The 21,613-nt window shown below is 36.5% G+C and overlaps 2 protein-coding genes and 2 long non-coding RNA genes across 7 annotated transcripts; 3 read left to right on the top strand and 1 right to left on the bottom strand.

Moving 5' to 3' along the window:
- The first annotated feature begins 827 nt into the window (after positions 1 to 827).
- On the top strand, positions 828 to 6,070 carry LOC113707170 (uncharacterized). The gene is made up of 8 exons (XM_027229365.2): positions 828 to 1,329; positions 1,627 to 1,785; positions 2,346 to 2,677; positions 3,464 to 3,803; positions 4,309 to 4,457; positions 4,538 to 4,631; positions 5,430 to 5,501; positions 5,583 to 6,070. Exons 1-8 carry the CDS (start codon positions 964 to 966, stop codon positions 5,625 to 5,627), a joined length of 1,557 nt encoding a protein of 518 aa, XP_027085166.1. The 5' UTR covers positions 828 to 963; the 3' UTR covers positions 5,628 to 6,070.
- Positions 3,909 to 5,667, bottom strand: LOC140013656 (uncharacterized). Its single transcript, XR_011820481.1, has 2 exons — positions 5,537 to 5,667; positions 3,909 to 4,697 (listed from the first exon to the last, which is right to left on the bottom strand). It is a non-coding gene; the product is annotated as an uncharacterized lncRNA (long non-coding RNA).
- A 1,739-nt stretch (positions 6,071 to 7,809) lies between the features above and the next one.
- LOC113705616 (uncharacterized) lies at positions 7,810 to 12,269 on the top strand. 2 transcript variants are annotated; one of them, XR_003451932.2, is made up of 7 exons: positions 7,810 to 7,983; positions 8,100 to 8,170; positions 8,442 to 8,537; positions 8,809 to 9,030; positions 9,181 to 9,253; positions 10,870 to 10,993; positions 12,213 to 12,269. It is a non-coding gene; the product is annotated as an uncharacterized lncRNA (long non-coding RNA). The 2 variants fall into 2 exon arrangements; XR_003451930.2 differs by lacking the exon at positions 7,810 to 7,983 and having other exon boundaries at positions 7,990 to 8,170.
- A 3,990-nt stretch (positions 12,270 to 16,259) lies between these two features.
- On the top strand, positions 16,260 to 19,822 carry LOC113706336 (tetraspanin-19). 3 transcript variants are annotated; one of them, XM_027228221.2, is made up of 5 exons: positions 16,280 to 16,661; positions 17,220 to 17,299; positions 17,572 to 17,652; positions 18,124 to 18,228; positions 18,746 to 19,782. In XM_027228221.2, exons 1-5 carry the CDS (start codon positions 16,625 to 16,627, stop codon positions 18,944 to 18,946), a joined length of 504 nt encoding a protein of 167 aa, XP_027084022.1. In that variant the 5' UTR covers positions 16,280 to 16,624; the 3' UTR covers positions 18,947 to 19,782. The 3 variants fall into 3 exon arrangements, 2 of the variants coding, with proteins under 2 accessions (XP_027084022.1, XP_027084021.1); XM_027228220.2 differs by having other exon boundaries at positions 16,282 to 16,661; positions 17,200 to 17,299; XR_011820762.1 differs by having other exon boundaries at positions 16,260 to 16,661; positions 17,140 to 18,228; positions 18,746 to 19,822.
- The last annotated feature ends 1,791 nt before the right edge of the window (positions 19,823 to 21,613 follow it).

Raw genomic sequence — 21,613 nt, 5'->3', positions numbered from 1 at the left:
AGAACTGATAACAGCTTTGCAAACTGGTAGTTTTCTCATGTCAGTATCATGATGTTGAGGTTTTTGTACTTCTACCATATGATGCTTCTCTTCAATGGGACAGTGGCCTAAGTGCAGGAAGGTCAATGTTGCCGAATTCGAGGTTCATACTGCAACTCTCTGAATTTCTTGCCTCAGGCAGCTTACCTGTTACCTAGATAGTTTTTAAGGATGAAACTTGTTTGCTATTTTCTGATGACAATGACCAAAATTGTTACTTTCCAGAACTTTCCAGTTTGCCCAACTTGGAAGGCACTCCTGCATACAAAAAGGAAAAAGAAAAAAAGTTCTAAATTCAATACCTCCTATCTAAAAATAATAGTAATAATAATACTTGCATTGGGCAAATAAATTTTTTGGATGTTTGTATGAAATTTTACTGCAATTTACTAAAGAAGTTGTAGGAAAAATTTTTGAAGTGTGTAAATTTTTAAATATTTTAAAGTGTATAATTCAAAAATTTTGAAGAATTTTTTGAGGTTATTATATCAAATTTTTAAAAAACTTGTGGAAGATCTTGGCCGAAAACTTGTATGCCAAAGAGGTTATATTCAATTTTGCCAAATGAACAGTTGTATTTATTTTCCCAGCACGCGACGAACGGGCTGAGGTTTAGGCGCTGAAGTTTCTTGGCGTCCTTGGTTTCTGGGTTCACAAGAAGCAGGGCAGACGATCAGTATCTCCCGTTTTAGGCCCATAGGTAACGATCCTTATTCCGCCACTTTCCGTTTCCCATGGAAGCCCAATTGGAGCCCATTGGGCTCTTCTTCTCGGTTTAACAACAACGTCCTTCGACACCAAAAGCTACCCTCCATGGCCCCATCTTCACTTTCTTCTTCATCAAAATCTTACCCCCGACTTTCCGATAAACCCTAGTCTCTCATTGTCTATCACATACAAACACACAATCTTCCCAACCAAACCATGGCGATGCCGTACGATTACGAAGACGGGCACCAGCAGCAATCCGGACCAGACTCACTGAGTTACGACCCGAGCTTCGTGCCGGACCCGGTAAAATCCTTCGTCGTCCATCTATACAGGCACATTAGGGAGAAGAATGTCTACGAGATTCACCAGATGTACGAGAACTCTTTCCAAACCCTAAGCGAACGTATGTTCAAAGACGTCCCCTGGCCCTCCGTCGACGCCGTTGCGCCTTTCGTTGATAACGACCACGTTTTCTGCCTTCTCTACCGTGAAATGTGGTTCCGGCACCTTTATGCTAGACTCTCCCCTACTCTCAAGCAGAGGATTGATTCTTGGGATAATTACTGCAGCCTCTTCCAGGTCAGATTTCCTCATTCGGAAAAAAGCTTTTTTTTTTTTGTTTTGTTTTGGTTTGTAAATTGTAGCTTAATACACTTTCGTTGTTGATTCGCGTCTTGTATAACTTTTTTGGTTCAGTTTGGGTTAATTATGATTATTGATTTGATTATTTCAAAGTATTGGATTGAAATCTTAAAATATTTAAGATTTCGTTTCTATGTTGTTTATGGGCCTGAGGTGGGGCTGCGTGATTTTTTTATAAGTTATTTCAGCTAAATGTGACGAAATTTGTGTAAATTTTGGATGGGATGCATGTAGGTGGTATTGCATGGGGTGGTGAATATGCAATTGCCAAACCAGTGGTTGTGGGATATGGTGGATGAGTTTGTCTACCAGTTTCAGTCATTCTGTCAATATCGGGCAAAGATGAAGAACAAGACAGAGCAGGAGATTGCGCTTCTGAAGCAGTTTGATCAGGTGTGGCTAACTAATTCCTGATTTCTTTATCTCCCATGGCAAGATGTTATTCCAGAATCATACACATCTAAAAAAATAGTAGTAGTGGGTTTAATTTGTTTCTTTATTGTTACTTGCAAGTCTGTTTTCTTAATTATTGTTATATGAACTGGCAATCATTTTCACTTAGGTTTTACAGGATGTTGTATTGTCATTATCCTTCAGTAACAATTCCTTTCTAAATGAAAATGGTGGGAAGAAACTACTTGTCGAATTATCAGTTTTTTGCTGTTTTTATCTTTAGAACATTTCATAACGGTAGACCCCCCTTTCTTTGGCACTTTTCATGTATAATCCTGTTATATATTTATTTTTGTGTTTGTGGTACAATCTGGATTTTTTTTAAGATAACTAATAAATCATCACCATGATAAAGTCACCTTGTGCTTCTATTTAAGATGTTACTTTTTTTTTTCCTGAAATTTATAGATTTTATGTTTACATATGATGTTAGAGATAATGGTATTTGCATTGGGAAGTCAAACTGTTTACCCCCTGATGTTAACATTTCTTTCTTTCAGGCATGGAACGTCTATGGTGTTCTTAACTTCTTGCAAGCTCTTGTGGAGAAATCTATGATTATTCAAATCCTGGAGCAAGAGAAGGAAGGGCTTGAACAGTTTACTGCTACTGATGGATACGATTACAATGGTGGAAGCAATGTTTTGAAGGTCTTGGGGTACTTTAGCATGATAGGTTTGCTTAGAGTTCACTGTTTGCTGGGCGATTATCACACTGGCCTAAAGTGCTTACTTCCAATTGATTTAAGTCAGCAAGGTGTATACACCAGTGTAATTGGAAGTCACATTGCCACTATATATCATTACGGGTTTGCCAATCTTATGCTGAGGAGGTATGCTGGTCCCATGACTCAAACCAAATATGTTGCTTCTCGTTCAAGCTGCTTATCTAATTCTTTAATATGTTTCAGAAATATAAATTGTCAAACTGTGATTTGCCTGTATTGCCTCATATTTCCAATCATTATTTTTTGTTTTGTTGCTGAACTTGTTTAGGTAATATTGAACTGGGCTACATTGAAAAGTTGTTATTTGGAGAATATTTTTAATATCTAGTCTAGAAGAAGCATTTTTTTTTTAAAGTTCCCCCTCTCCACGTATCATTCTGTTAGTAGATTTTCACTGAATGATAGAAATAGTACAGTTGAAAAATGCTTGTTGGGAAAGAGCGTTATCATCTTCTGCTGTATTACCAAGCACATAGGAGATTGTACTGCTTTGCTTTTGTCAGTCTATATTAAATGTTTTCCTATAATTGTGCCATTTCTTTTCAGCATCATAAGTCTTCAATGGCGCAGGGTTCTAGCTGGCATCTAAGTGCTGCTTCTGCTCCTTACTTCTTTTCTTTGTGAGGTTTGATTTTGTGTGTAAAAAAAGGTCTGCCCGATATAGGCTGAACTTGAAAGTACTTTAGTGATGTGAAGAGAAGTTTGAATTTGTGATGAAACCCTTAAAAATTTTGATGTTTTGAACAATCATCTTCCATTTTACAGTCAACAAGTGATTGCTTTGCTGCTCATTTCTATGATAATCTAGATAGATACATTTGTTTGCTGTTTTGGGGAAATTTTTTTTGTTGTTAATTTAGTTAATAAATTTTGTTCTTCCTTTGTTGACAGATATGTGGATGCCATTAGAGAGTTCAACAAAATTCTGTTATATATTTATAAGACTAAGCAATATCACCAGAAATCCCCACAATATGAGCAGATACTGAAGAAGAATGAGCAGATGTATGCCTTGCTGGCTATTTCTTTATCCCTTTGCCCTCAAGTGAAGCTTGTTGAGGAGACTGTGAACTCCCAATTACGTGAGAAATATGGTGAAAAAATGTTGAGAATGCAGAGATTTGACGATGAGGCATTTGCACTATATGATGAGCTTTTCTCCTATGCATGTCCTAAGTTCATCACTCCATCTGCTCCTAGTTTTGAGGACCCTCTTGTAAACTACAATCAGGTATGATTGTCCCTTATCGTACTTAAATAAGCCTGCAATCAATGGACTGGCAATCTTCTGTGCTTTAATCAGCAGCAGGCTCTCCAAAAGGAGAATCTTTTTGGGGGGGGGGGGGGACACAGAAGCAGACACACTCTTGAATGAGTGCAACAAAAAAACCATGTGAATTCCTCATGCCTTTGTTATCTTAAGTATCTAGTAACACCTGATGGTGTTCCTTTGAACGTTGCAATTGTTAGCAATACCATGGTCTGATATATGGTGGTCGGTGTAATTTTGACCACTGTTCATGTTTGTTGAAACATATTTGAAAGTTTTATGTCATTTCATGTGCCAGAAACGGATCTGTGGGATGGCAGTCCCAAAAAAAAATAGTCTGTCTTGTAGTTTCTTGGTTGACCTATTAATTTTAGGCTGTTCTTAGACAGCTTAAGCATTATGCATGTGCTGTTAATATTGTGAATTATTGGCATCTATCATCCATTTGTTTATTTCTAAATCTCAGGATGCCTATAGGCTTCAGTTGAAGCTGTTTCTTTATGAAGTGAAACAGCAACAATTATTATCAGGTGTTCGAACATTTTTAAAAGTCTACTCAACGATCTCCATGGGCAAGCTTGCTACTTACCTGGAAGTGGATGAACCTACTTTAAGGTCAGGGACAAAACTTATATGTTTCTTTTCCTTATTTTTAAAAGTTGATTTTCTTACTGTTTGAAGTTAATGGTGTGCAGGACAATTTTGTTGACATACAAGCACAAAACACACGCTGTTGATTCTGATGGAAAGATCAGCTCCAATGCTGATGTTGACTTTTATGTAGATGATGTAAGTTGTAACTATGGATGTAGTGTTGCGCTTTTGTCCTATGCACATACCTTGACACATCCATTCCTGTTGCATTTAAAATTAAGAAAGAATGGTTAAATCTCAGAGCAAACCATTTTGAACGAATTAGATAGTATAGTGGGTAAGCTTGTTTAGTAGCAAAATTTGGTCAGTGTCTTGTGGGCACTGACACAATCTGAAGCCTATAGGCATCCTGAGCTTTGGCATTTATTAGGGTTCAACTTGCCATTTTGGAGGTCAAGCCATGCAGGCACAACGTGTTCTGTTCCTGCATCTATACAGAAAGTCTAGTTGATGTTATAAGCCTGAGCTTGTTATGATTGTATAGCTGTTAAGCTTGACGGTTCAACTCAAATTTGCTCACTGATTCCATCCTAGACCCATGGTCTTGAACTTGGTTTAGAAAATCTGATTGAGGTTGTTTATTGTTGAGTATGAATTGAGCATAGCCAAATTGAGTGAAAATGAGTTCAAGGTGGTCGCAGCCTCATGTGGCGTGCAAGTATGCTCACCAGGAATATGCTTGCTTTTTTATGCTGTGTAGGACAGACCGATATTACTGCAGTCTACATTTCACTGTCTTGGATATTTGTGGTGGATCATGAATTGAAGTTTTGGAACCTGCAGAAAGACATCTAGCGAATGGCACAATTCTAATTGAAGACCACCAAAATTTATTTAGAGCCCGTTTTGTTTAAACTCCGAAGCATTTAGAAGTCAAATGCATGTTAACTATAGCTTTCTGTTCATCTATCTGATGCGTTTTTTTGGTTTTAGGACATGATTCATGTTATAGAATCTAAACCAGCTAAGCGGTATGGGGATTATTTTCTGCGTCAAATTGTCAAGGTACTTGCATCTCAACTGATGCTCATAAAACGTACCTGTTACTTTCCTATAGTTTGCATGCTGATGCCTGTTCTCGTACAGCTTGAAGGCGTGATGACCGATGTCGACAGGGTAAAGTTGGAGTGAGTTCTGGACTGGAGCTACAGCCATTTTTGTGCGGCAGAACATTTTAATTAGCTTGGCTTCCACCTCCCAGAAACTTGAGGAAAAGAATGAGATGAAAAATGGACTGATTTTCTTTTCTTAGAGGAACTGAGTTCCATCATTTGTGGCTATTATTTTTTGCTTGGATGGGATGGGGCTGAGTTTTGGGGAAAGATGGGAGCGAGGGTTGGTGGGGTTAAGCGAGGGAATGGATGACTGAAAGAGACACTTTCCCTTGGTCGCGTCCCTTCACTGAGGCTGCTTTTTTTGTTTTTTGTTTTTCCCAAGTGTACAATTTCTAGTTTTTCTATATTGTAATTTATTTCCAGATAGAGAAGAAAACACGCCTTATTTCGGGTCTGTAATAGGCGGCACTGGTGATTCCTTCCCCGAGTAGTATTGGCATGTCGTAGCTTACAGTTTCAGTTTGGTGGAACGTGCTCTCAGGTTGTGGTTGTTGCTTCTGAGCCTCGAATAATTTCAAGATACGAGTCTATGGGTCGCCTTGGTTTGTGCGAGTCGGTATGGTTGGTGCCCAACCTTGCACTGAACTTCTCGAGTTTCAATAGAATTCCCACTCTAGAAAATTACGAAAATAACTCCGTCCTCTTTGTACTCATTATTTTAAAGAATAGGGATAATTTCAGAAACCTCTCTTGAGGTTTTTGACAATCTCACTGGCCTCCACTGGGGTTTCTAAAATATTAGAAATCTCCTCTATCAGGTCAATGGAATCTAATTGTTGAATCAATTATAGGGAAATGACTTAATTACTCACACAACTTAAGAGGTATTTCATAATTATGTTCACATGATTAGTTAAATTGTTATTAACTGGTTATCTATTTAGCAAATAAGTTTTTTGTCAAGTTTTTCTTCTGAAAGATTTTTAACAACTTTAACTACAATAATCTCAAAAACTTTCAAAAATTTGAAAAATACACACTTTACAATATTCAAAAACATACAAAAAAATTCCCTTCTTTCTACTCTTTTTCTTCCTCCTCCCACCTCAACCCACCACCACCAGAGCCACCGGCTGTTGGCCACCATTTTTTTCTTTTCTTTCTCTCCTCCCTCCCTCTCTCCTCCTCCCTCTCATCCTCCACTCCCCTCTCTCCCTTTCCCCACTCTCCCCACCACCTCCTTCCCCTATGATCGATGACAATTTATTATTATTATTTTTTAATTTCTAATATATCATTACAAAAAGGGAACCAAATATAGGCGCCTTCCTATGATTGATAATTGATTTGTGTGAGTAGAAGTAGTGATTCAAACTCTAGTGGCTTTTGTGGAATAAGAGAAATATAGCTTCTTTAGGCATATATAAGGATTTAGGAGACTTGAAGAGGAAATTTGCTCTCAAATTTTTCTCAAATTTTATTATGTTCTATATGATTTGCTCTACTTGATGATTTGTATTCAAATTTATTGTTTTTTCTTTTTTTTTTCCTAATTGTTACTTTTATTGTCATGGAAAATAGATATTGGTGTTGTATGAAATATAGGTAAAGATTGTTAGTTATATGCAACTAAATTAAAAAACCTTTTAATAATGACAAATTTTTTCTTGTTTGTGATTATTCAACAAATGGTCTTTTTTAAATTGAAATGCCGGCTATAACAGGGTTTACATGCTTTCTTTCTCTTATAATAGAGTATGCAACTAATGTGTTATAATATATGTAATGGTATGATATTACGCATGCAATATCTAGATGAGACTTTGAGTTGCTAAATTTATTGTAGAGTTAGAAAGCTGATCTGATCTTTTATTTGCGCTCTATGAATGCGGTAATAGTTACACAATCTTGAAATTGAAGCCTTGCTTTTGTAAGCAATTTCACTTACACAGCCTCGCATTTGATAAAGTTAAAATAGATATATATTGTTCATAGTAAATTAAGTACCTAATACAAAACTTAAGGGTAGTTATGGAATCAAATTGCTTTTTCTTCCTAATACCAATTTTATATTATTTTTGTATTTGAATTGGACTGATTTGTTACTAGCTAATTAGTTTTAGGGGATGTTTTCGATATTTTGAAAACCTTATGGGAGGACAGTGAAACTGTCAGGAACCTCAAAAAGGTTTCTGAAATTATCCCTAAAGAATACAGAGTAGTTACCCCCCATAAATAAATTTGGAGGCAATTGCTACACAATCAACATAAGTAGATAAAGTGCGAACGCCCTTCAGCCAGAGTTTCGTCGTCCTCTCACGTGCCGCGCATGTGGATTGAAAACATTGTGTTCTTCGCGCACTGCGCGCCTCTTCTCCTCTGACGGTATCCCATGTGCCTCCTGCTGCGTTGTCTGCCGCGCTGCCTATCTGGTAAACTTGTTTCTCTGTCCGGGACTATCACATGGCTCTTCTTACCGCTACCGTCTCTCTCTCTCTCCTTCTTTTGGACAATGCTGCTTCTAAGCCTGCTTCACTGCCCTGCTCAGATATCCGGTTCTCTTCATTCGTTGCTTAAACTGTGGCTTTGGGGTTTGCTCTTCTCTTCTCTTCTTCCGTGGTGAGCTTTCTTCCTTTTCCTTTTCCTTTTCCTTTTTTCCCTTTTCCCGTTTCCTTTTCCGTTTCGGTGAGATGCAGCCTTTGCCGTGAACTTTCTACCTGATCCTGAGCTTGAGTTTTTTTTCCCCCCTTCTCGCAGCCGCACAAGGCCCGTGTGGCCAGACATTGGCCGTTCATTTCCCACCCTTTGCCGTGAGCTTTCTACTTGGTCCTGAGCTTGAGACTCATGTTTTTTCCTTTTTCTTTTTTTGGTTTTTCTCCCCTTCTTGCAGCCGCACAAGGCCCGTATAGCCAGACATCGGCCAATTCTAGGTTTCAGTGGTCGAGATCAGCTGCCGCCCGTTCGCTTCTCTTCCTCCTCCTCCGTTGTAAGTCTTCTTGATCTTCCTTTACGATTAGTTGCGGTTTTCTGTGCGAGTTTTCTTTTTTTTTTCTTTGAATTTTTTTTTTGTCTTCTTTAGTTTTTGGATCCTTTAGGTCCTCTAGATTTACTATTTTGCTCGCCGGAAAGTTGCAAACTTTAGTAAAGCCAGTTATGTGGTTGTGTTTTTTTTTTCCTCATTTTTTCCTTATTTTATCTTATGTTATGTTATGTTATCTTATCTTGTGTTGCTTGATTTGAGAATATTTTCTTGCAAGGTATGCTCCGGCTCCCGGAAAGTTGCAAACTTTAGTAAAGCCAGTTATGTGGTTGTGTGTTTTTTTTTCCTCATTTTTTCCTTATTTTATCTTATGTTATGTTATGTTATGTTATCTTGTGTTGCTTGATTTGAGAATATTTTCTTGCAAGGTATGCTCCGGCTCGTGTATTTGGGAGACTTGGGTTCTGTTCTCTTACTGGTTCTAGCTACGTGTGCATTTGTGAGCATTTTGAATCGTCCTATTGCCTCGTGTCTGAGTGGTTTCGGCAAATGAACTGCCAATGTCTGCTATATAGCTTATGTTCACCACTGATGCGAGCCATCTTCTTATCTTACTCTTTCAGTGATTCTTGGAACTGTTTCCTTACAGGCCAAGGAGTTGCCGTCTTTTACCTTTTTCCCCATCCCGAACGCAGGCCTTCTGTTTTTTCTCTCGAACCAAGGTACGATCTTGCCCCTCCTGGTTGTTCCAGGGTTGTTCCAGTGTCTGGTGCGTTTTGTCATGTGATGCTTTTTGTCTGTGGAGTGTTGCACTTTTTCCCTCCCCTTCTGGTCCCCCACCTTTTGCTATATTGTCTTGTGCTCCAGAAAATAAAAGGGAACTGTCCCTTGACCAAAAAAATAAACCCTTCTGTTTTTTGTTCCTCTTCTCTGTTCTTGGTCTGTTGCTGATGCCTGTCTCTACATAATTTGGTTTTCTTTTCATCATCATTTAGACAAATTTTGAATTTTTGTTGTTGCTTGGTAAAGTTTCTGCCTTTTTGGGATTTTTTTTTGAATTGGTGCATTGGAGGGAACCCTTTTTTTTTGGCCCCTTTTGCTATTATGGTCTGTGAAACTTTATTGCCCCTTTTTTGCCCCTCGTTTATTGCAATGTCGCCAACCATTGGATGGTCAAGGCCTATATTTCTGAGATTCTTTGATAATGTGCCTATAACATCGTGATGTTTACATTTTAAAAAAATCCGAATATTTCAATAGTTCATGGTTGATTAACTTGATTAACCAAATTAGTTTGTTTCTATCCGTATTGGAGAACTGCTTTTCTCTTTTAGCTGAAATTAGTTTTAAACTTGCATGTCCTTTTTTCCAGTTCTTCTCTTTTTTGTGTTGCCGTCTGTTCCAATTCTTACACCTAGGGATCTGCTCCTTTACAGAGGTTTTACCTCGTGCATTTAAATTTTTTCCCCTAGCTTTAGATAATTAGGTTTTTTTTCACTTAGAGAAATTTTGTTGTTTTTGGTTGTTGTTTGATCATTTTCTGCCTTTTTGGATTTTGGTTAAATCGATGAATTGGAGGGGAATCTGCTTCCCTTTTGACCTTTTTGCTATCGTGCTCTGTGATACTTTATTGGTTTTTTCTTTTTTGCCTATCTATAGATAATCTGTTTCTTTTTTCATCATCATCGTCATCGTTTGCAGCAAATTTTGATGCTTTTGGTTCCTGTCTACTTGGTCAAGGTTGGGGCTTTTGTCTTTTTAGGATTTTTTGTTTAATTGATGCATTGGAGGGAAATGTGCTTTTCTTTTTGCTTTTTTGCTATCATGGTCTGTCACACTTAACTGGCTTTTTTTCCCCTACCTCTTGATATTTTTTTTCCCTACACTCGGAGAAATTTTGATGCTTTTTTGTTGTTGTTCGATAAAGTTTTTGTCTTTTTTGGATTTCAGTTTAATTGATGAATTAGAGGGAGAACTGCCTTTCTTTTGCCCCTTTAGCTATCATGCTCTCTGATACTTTATTGGTTTTTTTTTAGTTAATAAAAAACTCGCTTACTGCGATGTCGTTGGCCATTGGACGATTATGAGCTGTATTTCTGAGATTGCCTGATGATGTGGCTATAACATCATGCTGTCTTATGCTTCTAATACAGTTATATGAACTTTACATTGGCGCAACTTTATGCATGTTTTTTCCGTTGCTCCTCTTTTGTTCGTTCTAAAGTATTTCCCTTTTCTTTTGGTCATGTTATACATTCGACCTCTGCTGCTCTTAAGCGCGCTTATAGAATTGAATTCTCTCAGGTTCTGAACCTGTTTTCCCTTTTTTTTTTTCTAGCTACCCATGGAGCCTCTGCGTGTGTCTGAGATCCATAGTTCCCTTCCTCGGTGGACCTCTGTGATCCAGGTCATAGAGGCGTCTCATACTAAAACTACCCGTGCAGGCCATCCCAAAAGTTGTGGTATTGTTGCTCCTTTGGCCTTTGAGTAATTATGGTCTTAAATTTTATAACACTGATTTTTCATGGCTCTATTTGAAAGCCGCTTAAAACCCCTTAAAGATGCTGCTTTGCAAACGTTGTTCATTGGACTGGTGTACGTTTGAAGTACTTAGCAAGATGTGAAAGAATCCATCTTTTCTATGAAGTGCGCTTGATTTTCTTTAACTCTGTATGTTTGTGTCTGCCTAAGCACTGAAAAAAGGAAATATATGGTACCTTGGTTTCTTTAAGTATGTCTTCAATTGTGGCAAATTAAATGCTGTAGGTTCTTTGGGCTACAGGCTTGGGTTTTGCAAGTCTCAGAAAGAAGTTTTGTACTTCTACAATTTTGCTTAAAAATTGGAAATTTATGTATTCCATTAATCTTATTTATCTAATTTTGCTTCTATCTTGTTGTCAATATAGAGAACATCAGGTCTTATGAGACAAATAATGACTTTATATTTTCATTCTCTTGGTGGCGGTGGTTTTTTTTTTTTTTTTTGGTTAGATCTGGTTTTACCCTCTTGATCTGTAAAGAAAATTTTTTTTGGTCCGTGTCTCTTGCAATTCCTATATGCTTTTGACTTTTTGATTTGTAAAGTTGTCGAATGCTCACCTGCATTTATAAAGCAGACTCTCCAAAATTTTTCGGTGATTATAGAATGCAGTAAGGGTATTTCTGCATTGGTGATTAATATGCTTGTTTATTATGTAATGTGATGTATTAAGCTTGAGGAGATGACTTGGATCTTTTGGAATAGCAGAGATTTAGAAAGCCGCCTTAGGAATTCTATTGTGATACTTGATAGTGGATTAAATTTCGGTATAATGTTTTTGCATTTTCTAAATTTGACTAAATTCTAGCAAGCAGGGGTTGATTTCTTGTTTATTTTCCTGCATATTTTATTTTTGCCTGTGATGCTTAATGCAAGTAATGCTATTATCCTATGTATAATCAGCTTACAATCCACAAAGAATTGCTTCTGAGTTTCTTATGAATTTATGATGATTAGGACATAGAAATAAATGTTTTTTGCTTCTTATAAGTAAACCTTAAAATGGTGGGATGTGCTTCTAACTAGAGAAGGAAGCCACTAGGTGATGGAGGCAATCTGCGTAACTTTTGTCGTTACCATTGATATGTGTTTCGATTTTTCACGTTGATATATTATTTTATTCTGATATTCCACATGTGCAGGTACAGGTCTAATTTTGATTCAAATGATTGGAGCACACAGTTGGCAAGGACTTAAAATTTAAAACTGGTTATGATTCAGAGGTGCAATTTGGGTGGACATCTCTTTGGGCAAGTGTTCTATTTTTTTTGCATTAATTTCCTTGTCTTCAGCTGCTAAGTGTTATGCATTAACTTAACATGTAACATCTATTCTAATTATCAGAATGTTGACTCGAAGTACAATTACTTATGTAAAACGTCAGGTTAATGTTCAATTTGAACCCAATTAGTTGGCTTACTCAGAACCTCAGAGATAGACTACCGCACAAAACAAATTGTACTTGTGCTTTTTTCCTATCTGGTGAGACTGTGAGCATGGGTTTCATGAAATATTTTCCTATTCCATTCCATTGAGAACAATGTGTTAATCTATTAATCAGTAAGGCATAAGATAGTCATTGGCACTTATCTTCTATTCTAATCTTCTGTATTAGATTTGTGTATAATACTTGTTAGACAGCCCAAAGAACAAATATGAAAAAGCTTAAAAAGAATAAATGAATTCAACTTGAAATAGATGTTCTATTTCAACTGATGAGATCAGTAGCATAATTTTGAGTGTGTTATAAAAATTAGCTCCTGCAGACTGCAAGATGCCATATCATGCCATTACTTTTTCTGTTTTCACTAATAGCCACTGTTCAAGGAGCTGCATGAGTTTCATTTACTAAACTCCCTGTTGCTTTATTGATGTATGAGATACATGATACACCTATTAGGAGCGACCCAAGAATGTTTAGGTTGTCTTCTGCTTCCTTCTGCATCATTGATCAACATCCTGGTTTCTAATAGTGAAATTTTTGTACACATCATCATGACATTGTTACTTTATATCCCATTATCTTGAAAGCAAGCTGATCTTTGCTTCCACGAATTTTACCTGCAGGTTGGTAACAGGATTATCAGGATGAGGATTCATGTTTGCGTAGAGCATGTTTAGCCTTCTCGATGCAACGAGGAAATCAAGTATAGAATCAGGAGAAATGATGAATTGAAGGCTGCAGCAAAGGCAAGAGGTGAGGTCATCAGTACCAAGAGGCAACCTGAAGGCCCCAAACCTGGTTTCGTGGTAGAAGGTGCAACTTTAGAGACTGTAACCCCAATTCCATATGATGTGGTCAATGATCTCAAAGGGGTTACTAAGTTCATACTGTGTTGGAGTTCTCTCCGTTTGTTTATCGCTTAAACAATTAAAGACTTGAAAATCTGTTTTTCCCCTCATAGACTTCAAATTAGTGCAGATTTGGTATTTTTTGCAATATTAGTAGGGCCATTGGCCATTCAGTTTTGTGTTTAGTGAAAGTAATGTTGACAAAATGATGATGTGGTACTTGTTTCCAACAATTTTTGTTTACGTGCAATGTCAATTTTGTTGCCGGACTTGAGTGTGTTTTCTGCACGGGATATGTCGTAGCTTCTGTGGATGAGCAATTTGGAAGTTCTTTGGTATAACAATGTGGTTTACAAGCATTATTTTTGTCTTTATAGAGTATTTTCTGAAACAAAGTACTTTGTACAAATATGGATGGTATATAATCTCCACAAGAATGAGTCAGTTGAAAGGCTGCCTGGGTTTTCTACTGGGAAAGAAGAGAGACCAAAGAAATGGCTATTGTGTCGGACGTAGATACTACAGTTTTGATTAATTCGACCCATAGGCTTGATGAGTACATGTAATTTTAAACAGTACAATAAGTAGAGAGTACTTCCCCTCGTGCTCTCATTTCCTCTGTTGCCACTCCTGTTGCTGGTGATGGTGCAGGTGCAGGTGTTGGCGGTGATTCCGAGTGAATATGATAGCCCATACGCTCGATATGGGTAAGTCCACAATCAGCATAGCATGGAAAAAGCTCTACTCCTTTCAATTTCATAGAAAACGCTCAACTGAACAATTAACCACGCACAATTAAGCACATTTGGTCGAGACATTCCTAATATTTAGTTACATTGTCTGATGAACTATGCTATCTCAAATATGAATTTTAGGTGTTTGGTATCCCATTCTCGTGTATTCACTAACTAGAAGCAACAAACAAATTTGATAGTGAATGTTTGAAGTGTTTCTTGGATAACTTTGATGTCCTTTTTTTTCTTTTTTAATTCCTTTTTTTCTTTTTTAACTAATAATTAATTATTGTGATTTCTTTTGCAAATAGTTTCCATATGCAAAACAAATTATTGAATAGACATAACTCCATAGACTACATGTTTAAAGATCCATTCATTTTAGATTTTACTAATAATCGGTATATTTTTTCTACATAAATTACAATTTCTATACTTGATATATTTTGCTTTTTGCTCTATACAAAACTCGGCAGGGCATTTTACATTTCCATCGCACGAAGTGCGTTTATGCCTCCTAGTCCCTAAAGAATACAGAGTAGTTACCCCCCATAAATTTGGAGGCAATTGCTACACAAGACAAGACAACCCTCAAACGCGTACTACCAAATACAGAATGCTTTCTCTTATAACCCTTAGGCCTAGGCTAAGGCCCGAAACCAGCTTCAGGACAAACAATTTTGTTGACTTGAATGATGGGAACTGGGAAGGTGTATCCTCTCAGTTCTAAACTGACACTGGTAGGTGGCACATGAATTTGCAGATATTTGGGGTGGCAGAACATAATAGCGGAACAGTTTGGTGCAGCATCAGTTGAGACTTCTATAAGATTTAAAAGAAGGGATAATTTCAGAAACCTCCACTGCAGTTTCTACAGTTTCACTGTCCTTCCTTGAGATTTTTAAAATATTATTAACCTTCCTTAAAAATAATGTTCTTGTAACAAATTAACCCAATTCAAAAAAATCAACAATAAAAAAAAAGATTTCAAGAGTGAGAAAAATATTTCATACCAAAAGTACCCTTTAACTTATTACTAGTTGGTTGACTTAGAATCAAAAGGAAATATTAGTTAAAAATAGAAACTAAGAACTAAACTCTAGTATAAGTATAATAGAATTTAGTAACAATAACTATTTTTTATAGAACTACATAAAATAACAAAATCAAAGTATTGGAGAGGAAAACTTATTAATTTGGAATCAAGATTTATATGTAAATTTCCTAAACTCTTAGTATCAGAATTTGAAAGATTTTGAAAAGGAGTTGAACAAGATAAAGTATGACCTTTTCAAGAAAAAACATCACAATAAATGGCTAATGATAAAAAATATAGAATGTGCTAAAATATGTTATCTTTGTTGAATTATTTCTTTAACTTACGGGATCCATTATTTCAGATGATTAGCAAGAAATTTCCATCATTTCTAATTAAAAAAAAAAACTCTCAAGGGTATGATTTTAATGGCAAAGCAAATAAATAAAAGTAGAAATTTTTTTTCTAACTATCTTGTTTGGATAATGTACACAAAGAAAAGAAAAAACACACCAAATAGTTTGGAAAAGAAAGGAAAGAGTGGATTATGTGCAGTTATATTTTATCCATAACTTAATAAAATCTAATTGTAAACATATTTTAATATACTTTACCCCTTTTTGTGTATTTTCATATTCATCTTGTTATTCTTATGAAAAATTTATGAAATAATAATATTTCAATAGAAATTTTAATCTTTTTTTAGGCGAAAGAAATTACAAGAACTACTAAAATACAAAAAAAGAATTTTAAAATGTTAACAATTATCGTTATAAATTTTAGTAATCAAGATTTTTAAATTTTTTATATTGCAAATCATGGTTAATTTAGTACAAGTGACTCAATTGTTTCTCTCCATATAAATACGTAATAATTTCAGAGTTGTAAGGATAGTAAAGTCATTTCACCATCCATCCGGTAAGTATTGAACCCTAAATAGCTTATAGGAAAGATAAGTGATATTTTTAAAACTTTTAAGGGATGGTAGTGCAATTATCCCTTAAAACTTTCTGAAATTATCCCTTAAAAGAAATAAGGTGTTCTGTCACTCTAATTCTTTAATTTCTGAATGACAATTGTCGAGGTAATTCTGTGTACATTTTGGCCCTGAAAGCGTACTCCAATATTACATGATACTGTAATAAGCCACAATAGTCCAGAGTCCATTTTTGGCCTGTGAATTTCCAGCGGCCATCTAACTACCATTCCACAGAGGGGTTCCTTCATCTCCCTCTACAAAGACCACACGAGTTCTTTTCTGTGCTGCAATCCACATTTGCAGGGTTGCTGGTCCAAACTAAATTCAACGTGTAGTTCTATGAGTACTGTTGATTTTGAGGCAAAAGATTTCTGCAGAGTTCAGCAATGGTAAGCTGTAGCCGATGTTATTTGCACAGGTCAATCAGGGTTGTCAACTTCGTTATTAATGCTATTGGAGTTGCAATGATCGCATACTCTCTTTGGCTGCTGAAGAAGTGGGAAGAGGGGGTTGATGAGTTGGATCTTGCATCACCTGTTCCTACACCTTGGTATGTCTTTTTTCTCTTCTCCTTTCTCATTTATGGGTCTCTGCTTTGTAGAAAAGCTGGAAAGATTTAAAAAAAAGGAAAATTGTATAGTGCAAAAATGCCGTTGTTTGCATGTTTTGTCTTGGGAGAAACATGCAATTAACGTATTATGCTAAGTTGCCAAGTGAACGAGAAAAATGTAGTTGCATTTTCAGATGCAAGAATCCATCTAAGTGGATTTTTCCACTCAAGGAATAAATTGTACTTCATCTTCTTGGCAACAATGTAAAAAACCCATAGCAATATGTCATAAAGAGTGAAATCTAGCAGGACATGACAGAACTAGATCTTTTAGCTGATTGGAAGTTAATGGTCAGACCTAGAAATCAGATCTTTTAGCTGACTAGATGTTAAAAGTCATGCTAGAAACCTCTAATCAGTTTTCATTGCTACTCAGAATTGGTGTTTAATCATATTTTGACTTCTCTCGTTGATGCAGTACATTGTAGTTAGTTGATTTTCGCAGAGAACTGAAGAACCTGTAGCTTCTTATCAACAGGTTTATCTATACATGTTTAGGTGTGGGAATCGTTGTCTGCTTGAGCACACTATTGGGACATTCAACTGCTAACTGTATCAGCAATTCTGTCCTCGCCGTGGTATCCTCATAAAAGTTGCTTCTGATGTTTAAACAACTCGTTATCTTTTTTTGCAGCGCCATGTGAAACTAAAAATCCTTTCTGACCCTGTCAAGACCTTTGAAGAATAGAATTATGATGTAGGGAAGAAATCATTTTAAGATTCGTGTCTAAATAAAGATCAAAACATCTTGTCATTCATTATGCATCATATATGCATATTGTGGATCAAAACATCATGTTATTCATTATGCATCATATATGCAGATTATGTTATCTTAACTATGCCTCAGTATATTGTTTCCATATGCTCTCTTCTTCTTGTCCAAGCTGTTATCATTGTCACAGTCTTCTACAAGACCAACTGGGAAATGGTATGTATCTAATTTTCTGTCAAAATTTCCAGTTCTGACCAGTCTCCAAATTATCACTTCCCTGTTGAGTTCGTTAAACTTTAGTTATTACCAAAGTTATAAGAGATTGTCCTTATAAAAGACTTCATTAGGCGGAATGAAAATTGATTTTGTAAAAGGCTAGTCTTACTGTTTAGATTGCTTTTGAGATTTCCAGTAGATCATCAATCTGAGTCCTGCAATAGGCTTTGTAGCAGTAATTACACGGCTTTTATCAAGATAACAAGAAGTCATCTGCCTTTACTATAATCCCTGGCAGCATCCACCAGGAGAAATAAGAATGTTAGTTCAGAATTTTAAATATATTTGTTGAACTATAAAATCCTCTAGGACCAGGAAAGTTCAGAATGCGTTTAGCTTTACTACTGCTTTTAACTTGACAAGATTGTTCGAGTTAACAACGTGTTCATATGTTGTTTGCACTTCTGACAGCAAATTTCCATATACGTAGATGAGAACCATGAAGAGTTCAAGAATTTTGTTCTCTTTCATGTGGAAATGTGTCGTCTGATTTCAATCTCAGTTTTGGTAGCCCAGGTAAAATTCTTTTTCCATTGAGAGAAGCAAAATGCTCTGCTTTCGAATAATTAAAAGTTAATAATAAATTGATTGCTTCCATGATTTTTACTGCAAAAGATACCATGTAAGTTTGCAATTCTCAACTGACATCACTTGATTTTATGCAGATTGTAGCCCTTAGAATTGTTTTTGATAATGGTAATGTACTGGCAAGAGAAATAATTACATTTGGTGGAAAAAGTGCCATCATGTAGATTAACAAGAATTTAAAAAACTTCTGCTAGTTGCTTTTTCTGGGAAAGTTCTCATAAACTTTGGCAGTGGTTTCAGTGGTTCATTAGGCTCAATGAATTTAGCAACCGTTTTCTACGTGAGAAACAGCCAATGCATGAGGAATATTTCCGGTAAACCGGATTACTTTATGGGATGTTCATGAGCAATATTTGATCCACAAACCTAACCATCTAAATACATGTTTTTTGAGGAAACTTGTCACCCAGTTTTAGTGAGAACTGTTTTTTTGTGATATTTTCAGCTGATTGTTGCTTTGCTTGCTGGCATCCTATGGGCAGTAGGATGTGAACCAAACCTTCATTGCAGCAGCTCTGATCCCCCAAACTTTACATACTCATTTTTGGATGATCGTACTTCATCATTAAGTGACTGTACCAGATTACCTGAAAGGTCTTTCCAGGTTCATAATATCGGACAAACGCTAAGAAATTCATTCGCCTAATTCAAGCTGCCAAAGTGAACTCAACTATCTGGCTGCAAGAAAATCCAGATTCATGGAGTGGTTTATAAACAGAGAAACAAGAAGAGAATGCTTTGAGTCGACTAACAAGCAAACTTGAATAGACTTTGGTTTGAAGTTACTGATAACATGCAATTTTGGAAGTGATGCTGGTTGCACTGTGTTAATAATCCATGTAGTGTTGTCTAATTTTCCATTTCTCTTTAGCCATACAGCCCTGCTTACTAACCTGTCACTTGCAGGGGACTGTTGCCACCTACTTTCCATTTTCTTAATCACACAAATGCCCAAAAAACCTTCAATATTTTGACAGTTTCAGCAGTCGATGTGATGTTGAAACTCAAGAATTGTCAATCTAGTCTCTTGAATCTGGCGCACCATACAGTAGCCATCCATTAGTGCAGTATAGGTAACTTCATCAGAACTCTGACCTCATTGAATCATTCCAGAGGATGTCCATTCTGCAATCTGGAAAAATGGATTTCTTTGTCCAACACCATTTCATGTACCAGCTTCTCCAGTTGTACCATATCCCTTTTGACACCAGCACTTTAGGGACTCTGACAATAAAATGATCAATCATCGATCGCTTTAAATAGTTCTTTATGGCACATGGAGCAAATACTTGAAGCATATCAAGCAGAGTAGGGGTTGTTTCCTTCTGCGAAAGCCAAATCCAGCAGCATGGACGCGGTGTAAGAATCAGGTGAGAACCCTTTGTCAAGCATTTCCTGAAAATGCATTTTTGTCTCAAGATATTCAACCCCTTTAAGAAATCCACGAACAATAGTATTCTGTATAAGATCATTTGGCAAGCATCTGTCTTCTTTCGTTTTCATGAAATGCCCTTTAGCTTCCTTTAGCATCCCTGCTTCACAAATGCCACTTATCAGCACATCATCACTGCATCAGGATGCTGTCCTTTGACAGGAGGATTTCGAAAATATCTTGTGCAAGCTCAAGCTTCCCGCTGCTGCAACTTCCATTGATGATGATGTTGAACATGCTAATGTGAAGGTCTGCCGGGCCAGTTTCCATCTTCTTTAATAAATTTTTAAAACATGTTTACAGTAATCCAAATAGGGCAAGGAGAGGAAATTCATTCAAGGCAAAATAGGGCAGTAAGACGTTTCAACTAACCATCAGGATTTTAGGATTTAATTAACGAACCCAAAATTGGGTTATTGAGAGAAACTGTGATGTAATCTTTTCATCCAAAATTTTATTATAAACGATAAACATCACCAAAAATGCATCCTAACACAAAGGAGAATTAAACTTATATCAAACTGGAACTGACTAAGAAAATAAATAGCAAACACAAATGCTTTGCGAAAACATCCAACTCCAGTGGTTTCTTTTAACTTGGCCAAGACAAGAATGGAATTTAATACACCATTGAAAGCTTTCAAAAGCTTCTAGGCTTCTATATCACATGGGGCTATTCAATCAAGCTCAATGTGCTGCCCTGCCAATCTTCCTTGATCCAGAAGATATGTGCATCTAGGGTAAGGTACTTCAATTCTTTTCCTGCAGCAGCTGGAAAGTAGAGAACATGAAGTTTCCAGCAAAAACACGTATTCTGAAAACGGATTTCAGACAAAAAAGTGAAATTCTGAAATTGAATCAAATTCACAGTTCAAAACATTTTGTTCAAGATGATACATCAAATCGACTTCCGCAAAATGAATGTTAAATAGAACCATCCGGTATGAGAATCCGCATGAAGAACAATATGGAGCATAAAGAATTTAAAGCACATACATTAATAATTTTTACATTATTTGCAGTAAACAAGACAGCAATCAAAAGTCCAAAAAAAAAAAAAAAGAGCACATAAGGTCTCTAAATATACAATAATAAGCGAATGCTGTCTACAATATCTCCAGAAGCAAAGCATTTGTACTGGTTGAGCTTTCCCACGTATTCAGTAGGAATCCCAGCATTTTGGACCAAAGCTTTCCAAACGAATGTCCTGAGTAACATTCTCAGGTAGAAATCTTCAGAGTTCCAAGCTGAAGGCCGATACAAGAAATTTCCTAGCCGAACTCAATCAAGACACAGTTATCAGCCAGAACAGATATTTGAGTTAGTTTTCCAGTCTACAATTGGTTAGATTATGTCTTGTCAGGTAAATTTTTTTTTTTTTTTTTTTTTATGTTTTAAAAAAACATAACAGAAAATGTAAAAGCTGACATACTTACAGGTTGCCAGGCACTAGAGTGTGGCATTTGCTGGAGTTTGGGGGGAAATAATCTGGGCTAAAAGCACTAAATCCCCTAAACTATAGCTCCACTTCACCCCCAGAAGGAAATAAGAAATAGTCATCCCTAAGAAATAAATAGTCGACAGTTACTCGAATTGAAGTCATGAAAAAAAAGACTCTATTGATCTTTATCTCTGTATCATGATTATTTTCCAACCGTACGGGTTCAATTCGGGGTTACAATACAGTACTGTATTTTTAACACTACAATTATTCTAAGTGAAGAAAAATCGCAAATGAAAATGAACATTCCATGTGAGAAATATTGAGCTAAAAACGGACTTTAAGCAAATGCTTCAACCAAACAATTGGCCGATGACACCTTTGCGCATGGGGATTTGTACAAAGCCCACAAAAACCAGCGGGCAATTGGCCGAGACTTC

Source organism: Coffea arabica, chromosome 8c (genome assembly GCF_036785885.1).
Source record: "Coffea arabica cultivar ET-39 chromosome 8c, Coffea Arabica ET-39 HiFi, whole genome shotgun sequence".
NCBI classification, from domain to species: Eukaryota; Viridiplantae; Streptophyta; class Magnoliopsida; order Gentianales; family Rubiaceae; genus Coffea; species Coffea arabica.
Note: the sequence above shows the minus strand (reverse complement) of the source record. Positions and strands in the feature narration are given on the sequence as shown.